The sequence below is a fragment of the Pogona vitticeps genome, chromosome 5, assembly GCF_051106095.1.
Source record: "Pogona vitticeps strain Pit_001003342236 chromosome 5, PviZW2.1, whole genome shotgun sequence".
Taxonomy (NCBI): Eukaryota; Metazoa; Chordata; class Lepidosauria; order Squamata; family Agamidae; genus Pogona; species Pogona vitticeps.
Window position 1 is genome coordinate 2,465,525 of NC_135787.1, and position 13,964 is coordinate 2,479,488.

At 51.3% G+C, this 13,964-nt stretch overlaps 2 protein-coding genes across 4 annotated transcripts; one reads left to right on the plus strand and one right to left on the minus strand.

Annotated features, from left to right (window-relative positions):
- The first annotated feature begins 1,442 nt into the window (after window positions 1–1,442).
- AP5S1 (adaptor related protein complex 5 subunit sigma 1) lies at window positions 1,443–7,485 on the plus strand. 3 transcript variants are annotated; one of them, XM_020795229.3, is made up of 3 exons: window positions 1,443–1,767; window positions 2,865–3,053; window positions 6,626–7,485. In XM_020795229.3, the coding sequence occupies exons 2-3, from the start codon at window positions 2,881–2,883 to the stop codon at window positions 7,050–7,052; spliced, it is 600 nt and encodes a 199-aa protein (XP_020650888.3). In that variant the 5' UTR covers window positions 1,443–1,767; window positions 2,865–2,880; the 3' UTR covers window positions 7,053–7,485. The 3 variants fall into 3 exon arrangements, with proteins under 3 accessions (XP_020650888.3, XP_020650887.3, XP_078232920.1); XM_020795228.3 differs by having other exon boundaries at window positions 1,449–1,767; window positions 2,825–3,053; XM_078376794.1 differs by lacking the exon at window positions 1,443–1,767 and adding an exon at window positions 2,286–2,571.
- Window positions 7,486–8,703: 1,218 nt separating this feature from the next.
- LOC110079844 (C-type lectin domain family 4 member F) lies at window positions 8,704–13,739 on the minus strand. Its single transcript, XM_078376649.1, has 6 exons — window positions 13,700–13,739; window positions 13,311–13,406; window positions 12,516–12,614; window positions 11,504–11,655; window positions 10,789–10,901; window positions 8,704–8,942 (listed from the first exon to the last, which is right to left on the minus strand). Exons 1-6 carry the CDS (start codon window positions 13,737–13,739, stop codon window positions 8,801–8,803), a joined length of 642 nt encoding a protein of 213 aa, XP_078232775.1. The 3' UTR covers window positions 8,704–8,800.
- Window positions 13,740–13,964: the final 225 nt, after the last annotated feature.

The following is a 13,964-nucleotide window of genomic DNA, read 5'->3' on the forward strand; positions in this document are numbered from 1 at the left end:
AACAACTGAACTGACTACCAGTCTGTCTCAAGGACCAGTTCAACGCGCTGTCATGGCCAACAAAGCCCAGTATGGCTTGGGTCCAGGCTACCTGAAAGTAGCTGCTTCTCCCCCTATGAGCCTTCTCGGTGCTTAAGATCACTAGAGGAGTCTGGCCCTCCTCTCGGTCCCATGGCCAGCGCAGGAAGAGCTGATGGGGACACCAGAGAACGGGGCCTTCTCTGGGGTGGATCCTCTGGGGTGGATCCTCTGGGGTGGATCTCCGCCAACAGCTGAAGACCCACCTTTTCAGGCAGGCTTCTAACAGTCACGACGGAGTCCCGGGGTGCTGGTTTTTAACGAAGCAAGCTTGTTTTAAAAGCTTTCAATATTTGAATCAATGTGTTATTAACAATTTAATAGTGTTTTTCATGTGTAGTTTTGATTTTACCTGTTTTAATGTGAGCAGCTTTGAGTCTCCTCATCTGGACAAAGGCAGCCTTCAAATGGAATAAATAAATATATCATTCTATCTATCTCCAAGTTAGCTGTAATATTTTAATCTATATATATGTTTCCATCCCAACTGGTTCCTGATAATATCTTATTCTGAAAGGGGGAAAAGGTCTATTTTGGCCTGAAACAGAGCTGGACGGGGGACTACGTAAACATTACATTAAAATGGCTAATTATATCTCCCAAGGCTGATTGCTTTTTGGTGTCATACCTAAAATTTGGGATGCTGACGGTACGGCACCCCAGGGTCCAGAAAGCAAAATGATTCCCATACTCCAAGAAGTTGCTGGCCCCTCTTTGTGACAATTAAGAGCCTCGTGGCACAGTGGTTAAAACGCTGTACTGCAAGCTAAAACTGTGCTCACGACCTGGGGTTCAAATCCCAGGTAGCCGGCTCAAGGTTGACTCAGCCTTCCATCCTTCCGAGGTCGGTAAAATGAGTACCCAGCTTGCTGGGGGGGCAATGTGTAGCCTGCATAATTAAATTGTAAACCGCCCAGAGAGTGCTTGAAGCGCTATGGGGCGGTATATAAGTCCAATAAATAAATAAATAAATAAATAAATATGTATACTGTATATTATATATACATTTTAGATTAAACTATTTCGATCGACTGGGATCAAAGGAAAGCTCCGCCCACATGTGGACCGAACGTTCCTTCGCCACGCCCACTTCCATTCACGCCACGCGCTTCCCTCAACAAGGCCCCGCCTTGCCCCGCCCTCTTCTGGAAGGCCGACCAATTCTTAAAAGGGCCTCGGAAAACATTCTAGCCAATCACTCTTCGGCAATGCCCGAGGCCGCCCAGCCTCCCAAAGAGTTCCCCGCCCTCTTCCCTTCGCTTATTGGACAAACCATTGACCAATCCCAGACACCTCCTCGTTTCTCTCTCTCTCTCTCTCTCTCTCTCTCTCTCTCTGCCCCACCCCTTTACTCAGGGGTGGGCACGCCCACAGCTTCCCCGCCAGCCAATCATGGAGCAGAGCTGTCTCCTTCCTCTGGATCCCGGAGGAGGTGAAGCCACGCCCGCCGCCCTTTCGGAACAGCCGTCTCCGACTACGCATGCGTGCTGTAGCACGGCCTACATTTCCCAGCAAGGGTCGCGGCACGGCTGCGGCGGGTTGCCGCTTGCCGGTCCGCGCGGGAGCACGCCGGGAACTGTAGTCTCGCTGCTCCCCGTCGCGTTCTTCGGGCTTCTTGCGCTGGTCGTGGGAAGGGGGCTTGGCCCGGGTCTCGTTCCGCCGCCGCCGCCGGCGCTGCTTTGGGAGCAGGTAGGGCAGGCTTCCCGGGGATCCTTTGGGCAGCCTCGGGGCTCTTGTGGCGGGAGGTTCCGCGGGTTCGGCTGTGCATCTTGCTCCTCTCGGGAGTTTTAATGTGACGCTCGTTACACTGTTGCAAGAATCGGATGTTCCACTTTGTTTCCTTTTAACACCGCCAGCCGCCCATTGAAAGATTCTGCAGAATAAATAATAATGTAGCAAAGCCACGGGAAGCACGAGAGCAAGATCCCCGCCGATGCTGTGGCCTGACCATCGTTCTCTCTCTCCCCATTGAAGAACTGGGGGGTGGGGTGGGGGGTTGGTCTCGCGTTTGTGGGGTGGTGGTGATGGGGGGCAGCAGTTCTTTTATGGCTACCAATGCTTCCCCTCCCTTGGTTGTTGTGGGTTTTTCGGGTTTCTTGGCCGTGTTCTGAAAGTGGTTCTTCCTAACGTTTCGCCCGTCTCTGTGGCCATGGGCATCTTCAGAGTACAGCAAACTTCCCCTCCCTGTTTGTTCTCTCAAAGGTGGTTCCAAATGCTGCATAAAAAGTATATCCAGTAGGAAACCCCCCCACCCCTCACCCCAACCCCGTCTCTGCGGGGGATCCGTTCTAAGACACTGCCCCCCCACCCCGCCCGCAGATGCTGAAAAATGCAGATGATGGCGACTGCGATATAGAGAGAGAAAGGGAGACAGCGCCTGCCCTCTGGCTCCTTCTAGTGGCCAGTGCTGGTAATGACAGAGTGGAAACCCATTTCTCTCTAGCGAATGCAGACCCCTCGCCTGGCCTCTGGCGCCCTCTTTGGCCGTTTCTGGTAACTTCCTCTTTTGAAATGTGTGTTTCTAGGATTTCTCCCTTTTAATATTTTAAATGTATTTAGACCGTGGATAAATGAATCAGCGGATACTGATCCCACTGATAAGGACGCATGACTGCCTGTTAAAACTGTTCTCCCAAAAGGAGTGTGCAGGGGGACGTAGGGTGGGGTGGGGGTGGATATTTGCAACCCAAATTCTGACCAGGGATGCCCTAGAGGTGACTTACTGAGCCCGCTCTCTTTCCTCCAGGGATCCTGTCTTTTGCCTTTACCTCCCACACTTCCTGCAGCTGCCCGTCGGCCTCCATGGTTCACGCTTTCTTGATCCACACTTTGCTTAGCCGGCCGGGGGACGAGGCAGGCCCTTGTCGGGTGCTCTATTCCAGAGTCTTCAGTCCTGAGGGGTTGGATGATGCCGGAGGTGCTAATCGCGAGAAGAAGAAACTGATCCAGAAGGAGCAGATTCTGGTCGTGGCCAGGTAACCAACACAGGGCAGGGCTTCTCGAAGGGCTGGGCTGGACTGGAAAGAGCCCGTCTGCTCTGCGCATGCCCAGGGGCACAGAAGCATTTCAAAATTTATTTACTCCTTTAAGTGATGTTATAACCCTCCCAGCCAAAAAAATATTTAAAAAAAAAACTATTGGGGCAAGAAGCAGGGCACAATTTCCTCTCCTTATCGTTCCCTACACCTGGGTATCACTGCCATGTGAAGGCTGCATGTAGATCATTCTTCGCTAACCGGATAAGCGACGCGTCCAACCAGCAGGTGGAGCTTTTCCGTATAGTGCGCCACTTATCTGGAGTTGGTCCGGGTGATGGGCCTCCCCCTAGTTTTTCTCTGGACCAATTTGCGGCATTTTTAAAATCTAAAGTGGAGGCCATCCGCCGGGAGCTCTCTCCTTTTTTGAACATAGTGAATCGAGCTGAGATGTCTAGCGCTCCGCCTTGCCTGGTTATTTTCGATTCTTTTCAGCCTGTAACGCCTGATTCTGTGGCCAAGGTGTTTGATCGCTGTCGGGCCACCACCTCCTCCTTGGACCCTTGCCCGGCCTGGCTAATCAAAGCAGCCAGGCCGAAAACAACTGAATGGGCCACAGCGATAATAAATGGGTCTTTCCTTGAGGGCAGGTTCCCCCCTGCCCTCAAGGAGACACTCATTAGGCCCATAAGAAAGAAATCAAATTTGGCGGCGGACGAAATTGGCAATTATAGGCCCGTCGCCAATGTTTCCTTCATGAGCAAAGTGGTGGAGAGGGTGGTGGCAGATCAGATTCAGGCCCACTTGGATGAAACAGATGCCCTGGATCCATTCCAGTCGGGCTTCGGGCTGCGCCATGGTACAGAGACGGCATTGGTCACCCTGTATGATGACCTGTTGAGGGAGGCTGACAGGGGCAAAGTTTCTCTGTTGGTCCTCCTCGACATCTCTGTGGCCTTTGATACCGTCGACCACGGTATCCTCCTGGGGAGGCTCTCCAAGTTGGGAATCGGTGGCCTGGCTTTGTCCTGGCTCCACTCCTTCCTGGAGGACCGTCCCCAGAGAGTTCAGCTTGGGGAGAATGTCTCGGCCCCGTGGTGCTCCAATTGTGGGGTCGATCATCTCCCCAATGCTGTTTAACATCTATATGAGGCCGCTGGGTGGGATCATCAGGGGGTGTGGAGCATCGTGTCATCAATATGCTGATGACACCCAGCTCTACATCTCCTTTTTGCCAACAGCAGGTGATGCCGTCCTGTCCCTTCAGTGCTGCCTGGGGACTGTACTGGAATGGATGCAGGAGAACGGCCTGCGGCTGAACCCGGACAAGACGGAAGTCCTGAGGGTGGGGCCCCCCGTTGTTGGTGACCTGGGTGGCTCGCTCTCGTTTGGGGGGGCGACCCTGGCTCCGGTGAGTGAGGTCCGCAGCTTGGGCATACATTTGGACCCGATGCTCACCATGGAAACACAGGTGGCATCGGTTGTCCGTTCCGCCTATTTCCATCTGTGGCGGATTGCTCAGCTGTGGCCCTACCTCAACACGGGGGCGCTTTTCACCTTAGTACACGCGCTCGTAATCTCAAGATTAGATCACTGCAACGTGCTCTACGTGGGGCTACCTTTGAGGCTGATACGGAAACTTCAGATGGTGCAGAATGCAGCTGCCAGACTCCTCACTGGAGTGAGGAAATACCATCACATCTCTCCTATTCTGGCTAGACTGCACTGGCTGCCCATTCGTTTCCGTATCGACTTCAAAGTTTTAATGCTCACTTACAAGGCCCTAAACGGTTTAGGACCTCGATACTTGGCGGAGCGTCTGCTTCTACCAAGATCTACTCGGATCACCTGCGCGAGCCAGGAGGTGAGGCTGAGGAGCGTGACGCCGAGGGAGGCCCGGAGGGAGAAGACACGAAACCGGGCCTTCTCGGCGGTGGCTCCTCGCCTTTGGAACACTCTCCCTCCTGAGATTCGCGTGGCCCCTTCGCTGGGCACATTCAAAACCCAGCTAAAAACATGGCTTTATGCTAAGGCCTTCCCTCCTGCCAACATCTAACCCAATCTAGTTAATTATTTCTTTTCTTATCTATCTATTATTTATGATTTTATTATGTTAGCTACTTGATATTTTAGATTTATATTACTGTAATCGTATATATGTTGTTAGCCGCTCAGAGTGATACTGACGTATCAGATGGGCGGGATATAAATTAAATAAATAAATAAATAACTAAAATAGAGGTGGCTTCTGCCAGTTCTGGGAAATACAAAATACAGGCTCAGGCTTTGGTGGGCCTGTGGGTGAGGAGGACCCAAAGCAAAGTGCTTTGTGACTTAGATCATCCTGCCGTGTGCACGTTTGGCCTATAGAGAGTGGCTTTCACAGAATCAGCATCATTGTAGGGCTGTGACGTTCAGATCATCAAGCCCAGATCCCTTCAGAAATGGGAAATCCAGCAGTCCATCCACCTTGACAGGCAACCCTCCAACCTCTGCTTAAAAGGTACCGGCTCCTGTGCCGGTCTGTTCCCCTGTCCAACACCTCTTTGGCGACAGCTCCTTCACCAGCTGAAACGGGCAGAAGAGAGAGCCTCTCTAAGTTTAGACTCATCCCTGGTGCCTTTGCCATCAGAGGATTGTGTGGCTGGGATGATGGGGAGGGTGCTCTTGGGTGGCTCCTCTGGAACTCCCTGCCACAGGAGGCTAGGTGGCACTCCCTCTTTTATCTTCCCACCAGCAGGCAAAGATGGATTCACCCAAGCCAGTTATTTTCACCTGCTGGTCTGCTGTTGAGTGGACTTGAAAGGGTTGGGTGTCCTCCTTTATCGCACTTTTCTTTCTTTTGATCCTATTTGTATTTGTGTTGTGGTTTCATCAGGATCTTGTTTTGAGTAAAGTTTCTTCAACAGAAATGTGGGCCATAAATGGAAGGAGGAAATCACTCATAGGGTATGGATTGCCACATTTCTGGGGGGGAGGGGCGTTTTAATTACCTGACAGATTTTCCATGACTCCTGTTACACAGAGAGGTGGAGAACCTCTGGCGAACATCAGAACCTGATTCGGACAACTGACTCCCCCCTGCCCCTCAGGAGTACCACAAAGATTTATAGACCTCTGGGGCAAAGAGAGCAGATGCTATGATTCGTCGTAGCTGACATGATCCCACCAAAGGGTTAATCCCAGAATGAAACCATTAATCAGTATTGAGATCTTGCAATTTACCTGGGTAAATTATCTAAGGATTTTGCATTCTTGCCATAAGACCAGGCAACGGCAGGACTTTTAAAATTCTATACACATTTATTTACATAATTTCTAGGTTCCATGCTTTAAAGCGGCAAATCCAAAACGTCATCAAAGACAGCCTGACACTAGGATTTGCCAAGCCTTCTGAGCAGCCCTACTGGCGTGGCTGTTCATGATGGCTGATCGGTTTCTTTCCCTGAGATATGGCTACTGGGTGCAAAAGCAGGTGCCCTGCCAGCAACATACACCGCATTCCTGCAGGAGAGAAAGCTCCCAGAAAGGACTCTTGTTCACGGCTGATCTCTCGTCTTGTCCATCCACAGGCAAGTGGAGTCCATGTGCAGGCTCTACCAGCAGGCTTCTGGGAGGCCCCCGTCGGACCACTCCGTCCTGCTGCCCGACGAGCCCGTATCTCTCCAGGATGTCCCGTCGGGGGTCTTCCGTCTCTCTTCTGGGGACCCCTTTGCTGAGGATAAGACCGTGCTCTGGCTGGGCATCCATTGCTTGGGTTTTGCCCTGGTTTGCGACCCCCACGAGAACCTGATGCTAGCCGAGAGCGCCCTCCAGCTCCTGGTGAAGTGCCTGCTGGAACACCTCAAGCTGCTGAGCTCCGGGAGCGACGTTCTGCTCAAGGCTGACCGGATCGAGGTTATCCTCGGGAAGGTCCTGCCCCATGGGCAGCTGCTCTTCCGGAATGACCAGTTTGTCCTGGGGCTGGAGAGGGAACTGAGTGCTTCGCTCTCCAAATGAAAAGCGCCCCCCCCCCCCGCCAGGGACTGACTCCACTGGAAGCTGGGCAACTGGAGACCTGAGCTTCTTGGCTGGTTGCCCTTAGGTGGAATGGGCGGCTCGCTGCATGGCATCGCTTGGCCACAATGTGCTGCACAGGAGAGAAAAATCAGAGTGGGAGACACGGGTGGTGGTGGTGGAGGAGGAGGTGCCTTGTCTTTTATCCTCATCCCTGGCCCTGTCTAAGAGCCGAAAGGAACATTTCCCCTCTGCTTTTGGAGGCTGATCGTTCTGTGCCTCAGTCGGGGGGGGGGAGTGCGAGTCAAGCTGTGCGCGTCCACTTTGGAGGATTTGGGTTTGGCTGTTGCCGAGTTGGAGGGCCACGTTTTCTATTTTGTAAATGGAAACCCGTTTGGAAAACAGGTTGGCAAATGAGATCAGAAAGCTAGCATGACGTTTCCGTTGTCCTGTTCTTCTTCCCCAGAAGCTTCGGCAGTGCTTTAATCCCAGTTCTGACAAAGGGGCAGCACACAGTCTTCTGGAAGACATGGAGAGGGCTCCTCACCCAGTGAAACGGTGGGAGGGATTTGTTAGGCTGGGGCGGCTAGACCTCTAGAACTAGTCTTGCTGAAGGAGGTGGAAAGTTGAAGCCTCGGCAAGGTCTTAAACTGGTGTGTCAGGCCGGCCATCTTCTGGAGGAAAGAGCCCTGCTGAGAGTAGCAGTAGGCCTCCTTCAGTCTCGAGAGACGATGGGATCGTGCTCTGGATGGAGGACTTGGAACAGCATCTAGTGTGGCTGAGGAGGCCAGTTCGATAGTACAGTAACACAATCCCTTCCACACGGAAGACAAAGACCGCCTGGCCTCTGTCCAGCTCCCTGAGGTGACGTTTTCATTTTTCAAACCATGTTGAACTAAGTCCGTTACCAAAAGCTGCTGGCCACTGCGTAGGGTCTGTTATGGACTGACAGCTACAGTGGGGTCTTGGCTTACGAACGACCCGACTTGCGAACAATTCGAGTTACGAACCTGCCCTACATGTGAACTTCCCTCGAGTTACGAACAGGGAAAAAAGTCCCCCCTCCCTCCCCTTAGAGGCTTCTGGAGGGGGGAAAAGGGTCAGAAACTTAAAAATAAATACTGTACTGTTAAATAAAGTCACTTACCAGGCCTTGGTAGCCCCCAAACCACAGGAAAAAGAGCCGGAAAGAGCTAAAAGCCGACACCCAGAAAGAGCCTGGCAGCCATTTTGTGGTTTTCCCTGCTCCTCTCCCCGCCTAACAGCTGATCGGCTGGCTCTGAGCAGGCTTCTGGAGGCTTGCTCAGCACCTAAAAAGCCTGCCAGAGTGCCTTTGTGCTGAAAAAATCAGCACAACATGCTTTAAAACATTATTTAAAATTGGCTTCGTTTTTTTAAAAAAAAGAGTTCTAAAGTGCTGCCTTTAGTGTTCCCTGCCTTCCCTGAACCTAAGGGGAAAAAAGAAAGAAAATATCCCCCTGTAGTGGCAGAAGGCAGAATAGCAGCTTCCCATTAGTTTCTACGGACAGAAAAGAGCAGATACGGATTAAATGGTTTTCAATGCATTCCTATGGGAAATGCAGATTCGACTTAAGAACTTTTCGACTTGAGAACCACCTTCCAATACGGATTAAGTTCTTAAGTCGAGACCCCACTGTATTCGTAAGCTTCTGGGGCGTTTAGTGGTCCTGTGCTGGAAGGAGGATGCTGGGCGAGACCAGTCCAGTGGGGCCGCGGGCGTCTCCCTGTGCTCAGGAGAAGGGCATCTTGCAGAACCCTCGGTAACTGTAGGTGCAGCTGACGTCATTCCACTGTGCTTTTGCAATCTGGACACAATCCTCCTGGTGTTCTGGGGCCCCGTGCCAGTTGTCCGGTTGTTCTCGTGCCCAGAAACTGGAAAAACGGGGGTGGGAAAAAGAGAGAGAGAGAGAGTTATAAAGCCAACACAGTTCCAGCCACTCAACTTTGTCCTTTAGTTTTGGGGATAGGAAAGGATTTGTTTCAAGAAGCTGTGACTTCCCACCCCACCTGCCATCAGTCTCATCCTGGTTCCATTTTGGGAAGGGGAGAAGCTTACCCACAGAAGGTGCCAAGAGGTCATTTAGTCTACCCCTTAGTATAGGATGAGAAGATTTCTCTCTCTCCCCCCACCCTCCAATCTAGGTAGGGTTGAGTGCCCCAAGAATCTGTGCAAGGAAAAGGTGGGTGTTTAATTTGTTCAGGAAGCATTGTTAGAAAATCAAGGCTGAAATTCAGCAAACTGAAATGTTCATCCTCTTAGAACTGCAGAGCTGGAAGGGGGACCCTCCAGATCATCCAGTCCAGCCCCTGTCAAGGAGGCACCGTGGGGGAACCAAACTCCCAACCTCTGGCTCTGCAGTGAGATGCCTAACCACTGAGCTATCTAGCAGTTCATTTATGGTTAACAAGGAAGGGCTGAGGAAAAAGATGACAGACTGAAAACATGGTGGTTGTGGGTTTTTCAGGCTCTTTGGCCGTGTTCTTAAGGTTGTTCTTCCTAACGTTTCTGCAGTCTCTGTGGCCATGGGCATCTTCAGAGGATAGGAGAAGGAACTCTGTCCATGCTCTGTATGTTCCTATTCCAGTCCTCTCAAGATGCCCATGGCCACAGAGACGGGTGAAACGTTAGGAAGAAGAACCTCCGGAACACGGCCAAAGAGCCCGAAAAACTCACAACAGCCATCGGATCCCGGCCATGGAAGCTTTCGAGAATAGACTGAAAACAAGCCAGCAAAAGTGTGTGAGTGAGTGAGTGAGTGAGTGAGTGAGTGAGTGAGTGAGTGAGTGAGTGAGTGAGTGAGTGAGTGAGTGAGTGAGTGAGTGGCTGGCTTTAATTACCACTCAGAAATCCAGCGGAAGTACAGTGTGAAGAACCCTCAGTGCAGTTATAGTTATGGACAGCTTGCCTTATTCCCTTTCAGCAAGAGTGCCAGAGAAAACAGTGAGCAAGTTTCTTAGTTGAAAATTGCATGGCAATTTTAAAAAAAAGGGTGGGGGGACATCCTTGCCTCCCCCCCCAGTTCTATGTTCCTTTGGGGTGGGTGGGTGGAACATGCAACCCTTGAAGGGTCCCAGGCCAACAAAACATGACCTGCCACATCTCCCAGGCTTGCTCACCTCTGGCCAGAAGGAGCACCTCCGATCTGTGTACATGACGCCCCAAAAGGCCCCGGAAGGATAGAACAGAACTTCCCCCATCAATTTAAAAGCTGCCTTTCAAAACTCTGTAGCTGACCTTTGTCGAGGAGCACAGGAAGAGGACAACAGAGACGGGCAGAGGGGACCTTTGAATGGCTGCCTGGATAAAACGGAGGGTTGCGTTCCTAAGCCATTTGCCCTGCGGATGGAAAATTTGGTGCTCCAGGCCTGGTTTCACCCATAGGAGGTGGTCCTCTGCCCTTTGCATCTTGCCCCCCCCCACACTCTCCCAGCATCAAGGCCCAGAGACAAGTTTGCCCAAGGACAAGACGGAGTCCTCCTTCCGTCGGCTGTGACGGCTTCTCCTCCGGTTCCCTCATTGACTCAGGGAAAATGAAGACTGCTGCCCAGTGTTGTTTGACAGTGGTTCCCCTCAACTCCAGCCAACCTGGCCCTAAAGTGAGGATTGATGGGAGCTGTAGTTCAGCAGCCTCTGGAGAGGCAGTGGCAGTCCACCTCAGCTGCGTGGCTTTAGAGTGAAGGAACCTCCTGGAACTTCAATACCTGGTCTTGGACCCACCTGATCTTTCTGTTGTATTTTGTGCCATCTGCCCAGGTCCAGTTGCCTTCTTCCTCGTGGTCTGTCAGCCCGATCCAAAAGGTCAGCCCCCCGGATTCCTTGGACAGGTAATCCTGTAAAACGGTTTCGAGCCCCTTGAGAGCGGCAGGGGTCCAAAGGCAGACTTGGAAACAGGAGACCCCCCTCCAGACTTGTGGGGCCATTGAAACGACGATACTGACTCCTGTGCACGCTTACTCAGAAGTCAGCTCCCTTCCCCAGTTGAAGCTGGCATGCTGGAAGCTCCAGAAAGCAAGCATCGTGTCCAGCCCCATCTCTCAGCTTCTTTTGACAATGGATCCTCAGTTCTAAAATGGCTGACAGGTCCCCCCCCCCCCCGCTAAGCCTGCCCCTTACTGGCACCTTAATTTGCAAATGTTGGCAGGTGAAGCTGTTCTTGGCACAGAGATAAGCAGAGCCAGGAGGCGCTTAGGGACAACAACTCCTAGAACCACACAGCTAGTATGGGGGCTGTGGTCTACAACCGAACACCTTGTGTGTCTCTGGAGAGCAGCCCTTTCAGCTGGCAGCATCTGGAGAAGAAGCGGCGGATAAAGTTGCAGGAGCAGAACCTGCTGGCTGAGGTGGGCCTTCTGGGTCTTTGATCAGGCCGCCCAACAGTTCAGAGCTTGAAAAATGTGCAGCCAAATCCTGATATTCAAAAGAGGATGCTCACCATTTCTTGCCGGGAAGTCACAGAAGTCAGGTGCGCACCAGATGACTGACAGTCCTGTTCAGCCGCATGCCAGTTTTTTGCCTCTTGAGAAAGGAGGTAGAAGTTCCCCTGGTAAAGCTTCCAGCCAGCAGAGACCAAGTGCAGAAGCCTCCCTTTTTGGAACAAAGAATAAAATCTGGATTCTTAACTCGGGAGAGGGTCGGGCAGCAAAGCCAAAAGCTGGAACATTTCTTAAAGCAGCCTTTTCTCCCTTAGGGCCCTCAGATGTGTTGAGATACAACTCCCATTATTTCTGTTCAGCAGAGGAGGACTCCATTTTGGGAAAGATAATTCTAAAACATTGTGGTCCTTTTTATTTATAGAATTTTTTTAAAAGGCAACTCTGTGGATATTGTCATTCTATAGTTTGGTCACTAGGTGGCTTTGTGGTGTCTCCCTGGAGCCGGCAGATTCTAGATGCCCTTCTATTCTTATCTAAGAGATGATAAAGTCCTTGTTTGCCTTTGTGATGGCTGGCAAATTCCCTAAGGGAAGGGCCTTGAGATGCTGGACTACAGTTCCCAGAACCCTTGACTGATGGCCGTGCTGACTAGGGCATCTGGGAGTTGAAGTTCAACGTCAGGGGAATCCAAGGTTGTGAGCCACTGTTCTGAGTCAGGGGTACAAAGATGGGACATCGGGATCTAATGCTGGATCTCTGGGTGGCCCAAGCTACACTAGCAAGGACTTCCGACAGAGTCACAGTTGTTTAACATGATAACAAACACACAAATTATACTGTTGGAATCAGTAAAATCTGAAGGAGGCCAACTAGGAGTGGAGTGCTCTGTAAAAACATGGAGAGTTCACTCTGTCAGCAGTTCTTGGAACACATTTCGGGGCTGGGTTGCCCTCCAATGCTGAACTTACAACTTTTGCACCAGCCTCTGCTTGATGCATTTTAGTGAAAAGAGAGAGGAGAGCGGACAAACAGAGTCGCTAAACCGTTTGCTCTGGTGGTGACGATACTCACGGTAACGGTCTTGAGCCGCAGTTTTTGATGCACTGACACTCTCCAAGTGGGCCTGCAGTTTGGAGAAAGCCTCGGAGATATTTTCCAAGAGCTGAACATCTGAAAGCATAGAAGGAATTATCCTGTCAGAAGAAATCACATGCTGGGGGTCAAGGTCAAGTGGGGTGAGAGACCTGGACTCTGGGCTGGCTGGGCATGCAAACCGATGTCGTGAGGGGGAAAGATGGTGACCTGGGGAAGTGCAAGCTTTCACGTAACTGTTCCACAGGATATGTAGGTCTACCGGGCAGGGCGGAAGGGGGAAATATCCTCTATCTTTATGTGAGGAAGTCCAATAACCACAACCAGTTCATGTTTGATGGTTGCTGTGGGTTTTTTCGGGCTCTTTGGCTGTGTTCTGAAGGTTGTTCTTCCTGACGTTTCGCCAGTCTCTGTGGCCATGGGCATCTTCAGAGGACTGGAGTAGGAACTCTGTCCATGCTCTAGGCTTACTGTGTGGCTTTGGGTAGGTTCCTGCCTCACAGCCTCCATGTCTTGTCTGTAAAATGGACATCGTGAAAATGTACTTCCTATATCAACTGTGAGGGCAAACGGACTTCACTAAAGCACGTTAGAAGTCCTCCATTCACGACAGACAAGGAAAAATCTCCAATGGAAAACAAGAAGGGTAACAAAACAAGCAAACACGACCCTTCCTTCCCCCTCCTCGGACATTCGGACTGCTTTGTCGGCAGCCTGGGCTTTGAGCCTGGAGCCGAACGGAGAAGGGCCCTTTTCCTGCATTTGGCAACTTACCCTCAGAGGCGAAGGAGACGTTGCTGAGCCGAAGAGCGGCCTTGATTTTGTCTGCCGCTCGTTCCAGTTCTGTGAGCTTCCTTTCTTTCTGGACATCTACAAGTAAAGCAAGCGACCCGCCTGTGACTCCTCAAAAGTTACATGTTTGTCAGATTTTTTGACTTTTCATACAGACCTTAGGCATGATGCAGGTGAATGGAACTTGTACAGAATTAAGAAGTTCTGGAGTGGCGTGGCATTACTGCAACGATGAAGACACTTATCATGAGATACTCAGATGAGTTTACAAACAGCTTGCGTGAACGATTATTTGGTTTCGTCCTGGGATAATGTCAGCGATGACGAATCTGTTCCCTTTGCCTGGAAGGCCTGTAAATCTTATAGGGCACCTAAGGAGTCAGTTATCCCAATCAGGATCTGACAACGCATATTTGCAGGGTTAATCACCAAAGGACCCAGAAGAGCAGGGGGTGGGGGCTTGTTCCTATTTGGAGGGACCCAAAGAGCAGGTCATCTGAATCCAGAATCTTGACCTTCTGGAGGGGTGTGTTCTCATTATGTATGTTCTCCTGGTTTGGAGTGGTAGCTCCCGGTTGATCCGTTGGAGTATTTTGCCGTCCATTGTCAAGGGCTAAGGGCTGGTCCGGTAACAGG

Coding starts and splice junctions, on each gene's coding strand:
- AP5S1 (XM_078376794.1), top strand. CDS start 2,525: ATGCAGACCCCTCGCCTGGCCTCTGGCGCCCTCTTTGGCCGTTTCTG. Junction 2,572..2,864: donor GCCCTCTTTGGCCGTTTCTG/GTAACTTCCTCT, acceptor CACTTCCTGCAG/CTGCCCGTCGGCCTCCATGG. Junction 3,054..6,625: donor CAGATTCTGGTCGTGGCCAG/GTAACCAACACA, acceptor GTCCATCCACAG/GCAAGTGGAGTCCATGTGCA.
- LOC110079844 (XM_078376649.1), bottom strand. CDS start 13,739: ATGCGTTGTCAGATCCTGATTGGGATAACTGACTCCTTAG. Junction 13,407..13,699: donor TGGGATAACTGACTCCTTAG/GTGCCCTATAAG, acceptor CTTTACTTGTAG/ATGTCCAGAAAGAAAGGAAG. Junction 12,615..13,310: donor CGTCTCCTTCGCCTCTGAGG/GTAAGTTGCCAA, acceptor CTATGCTTTCAG/ATGTTCAGCTCTTGGAAAAT.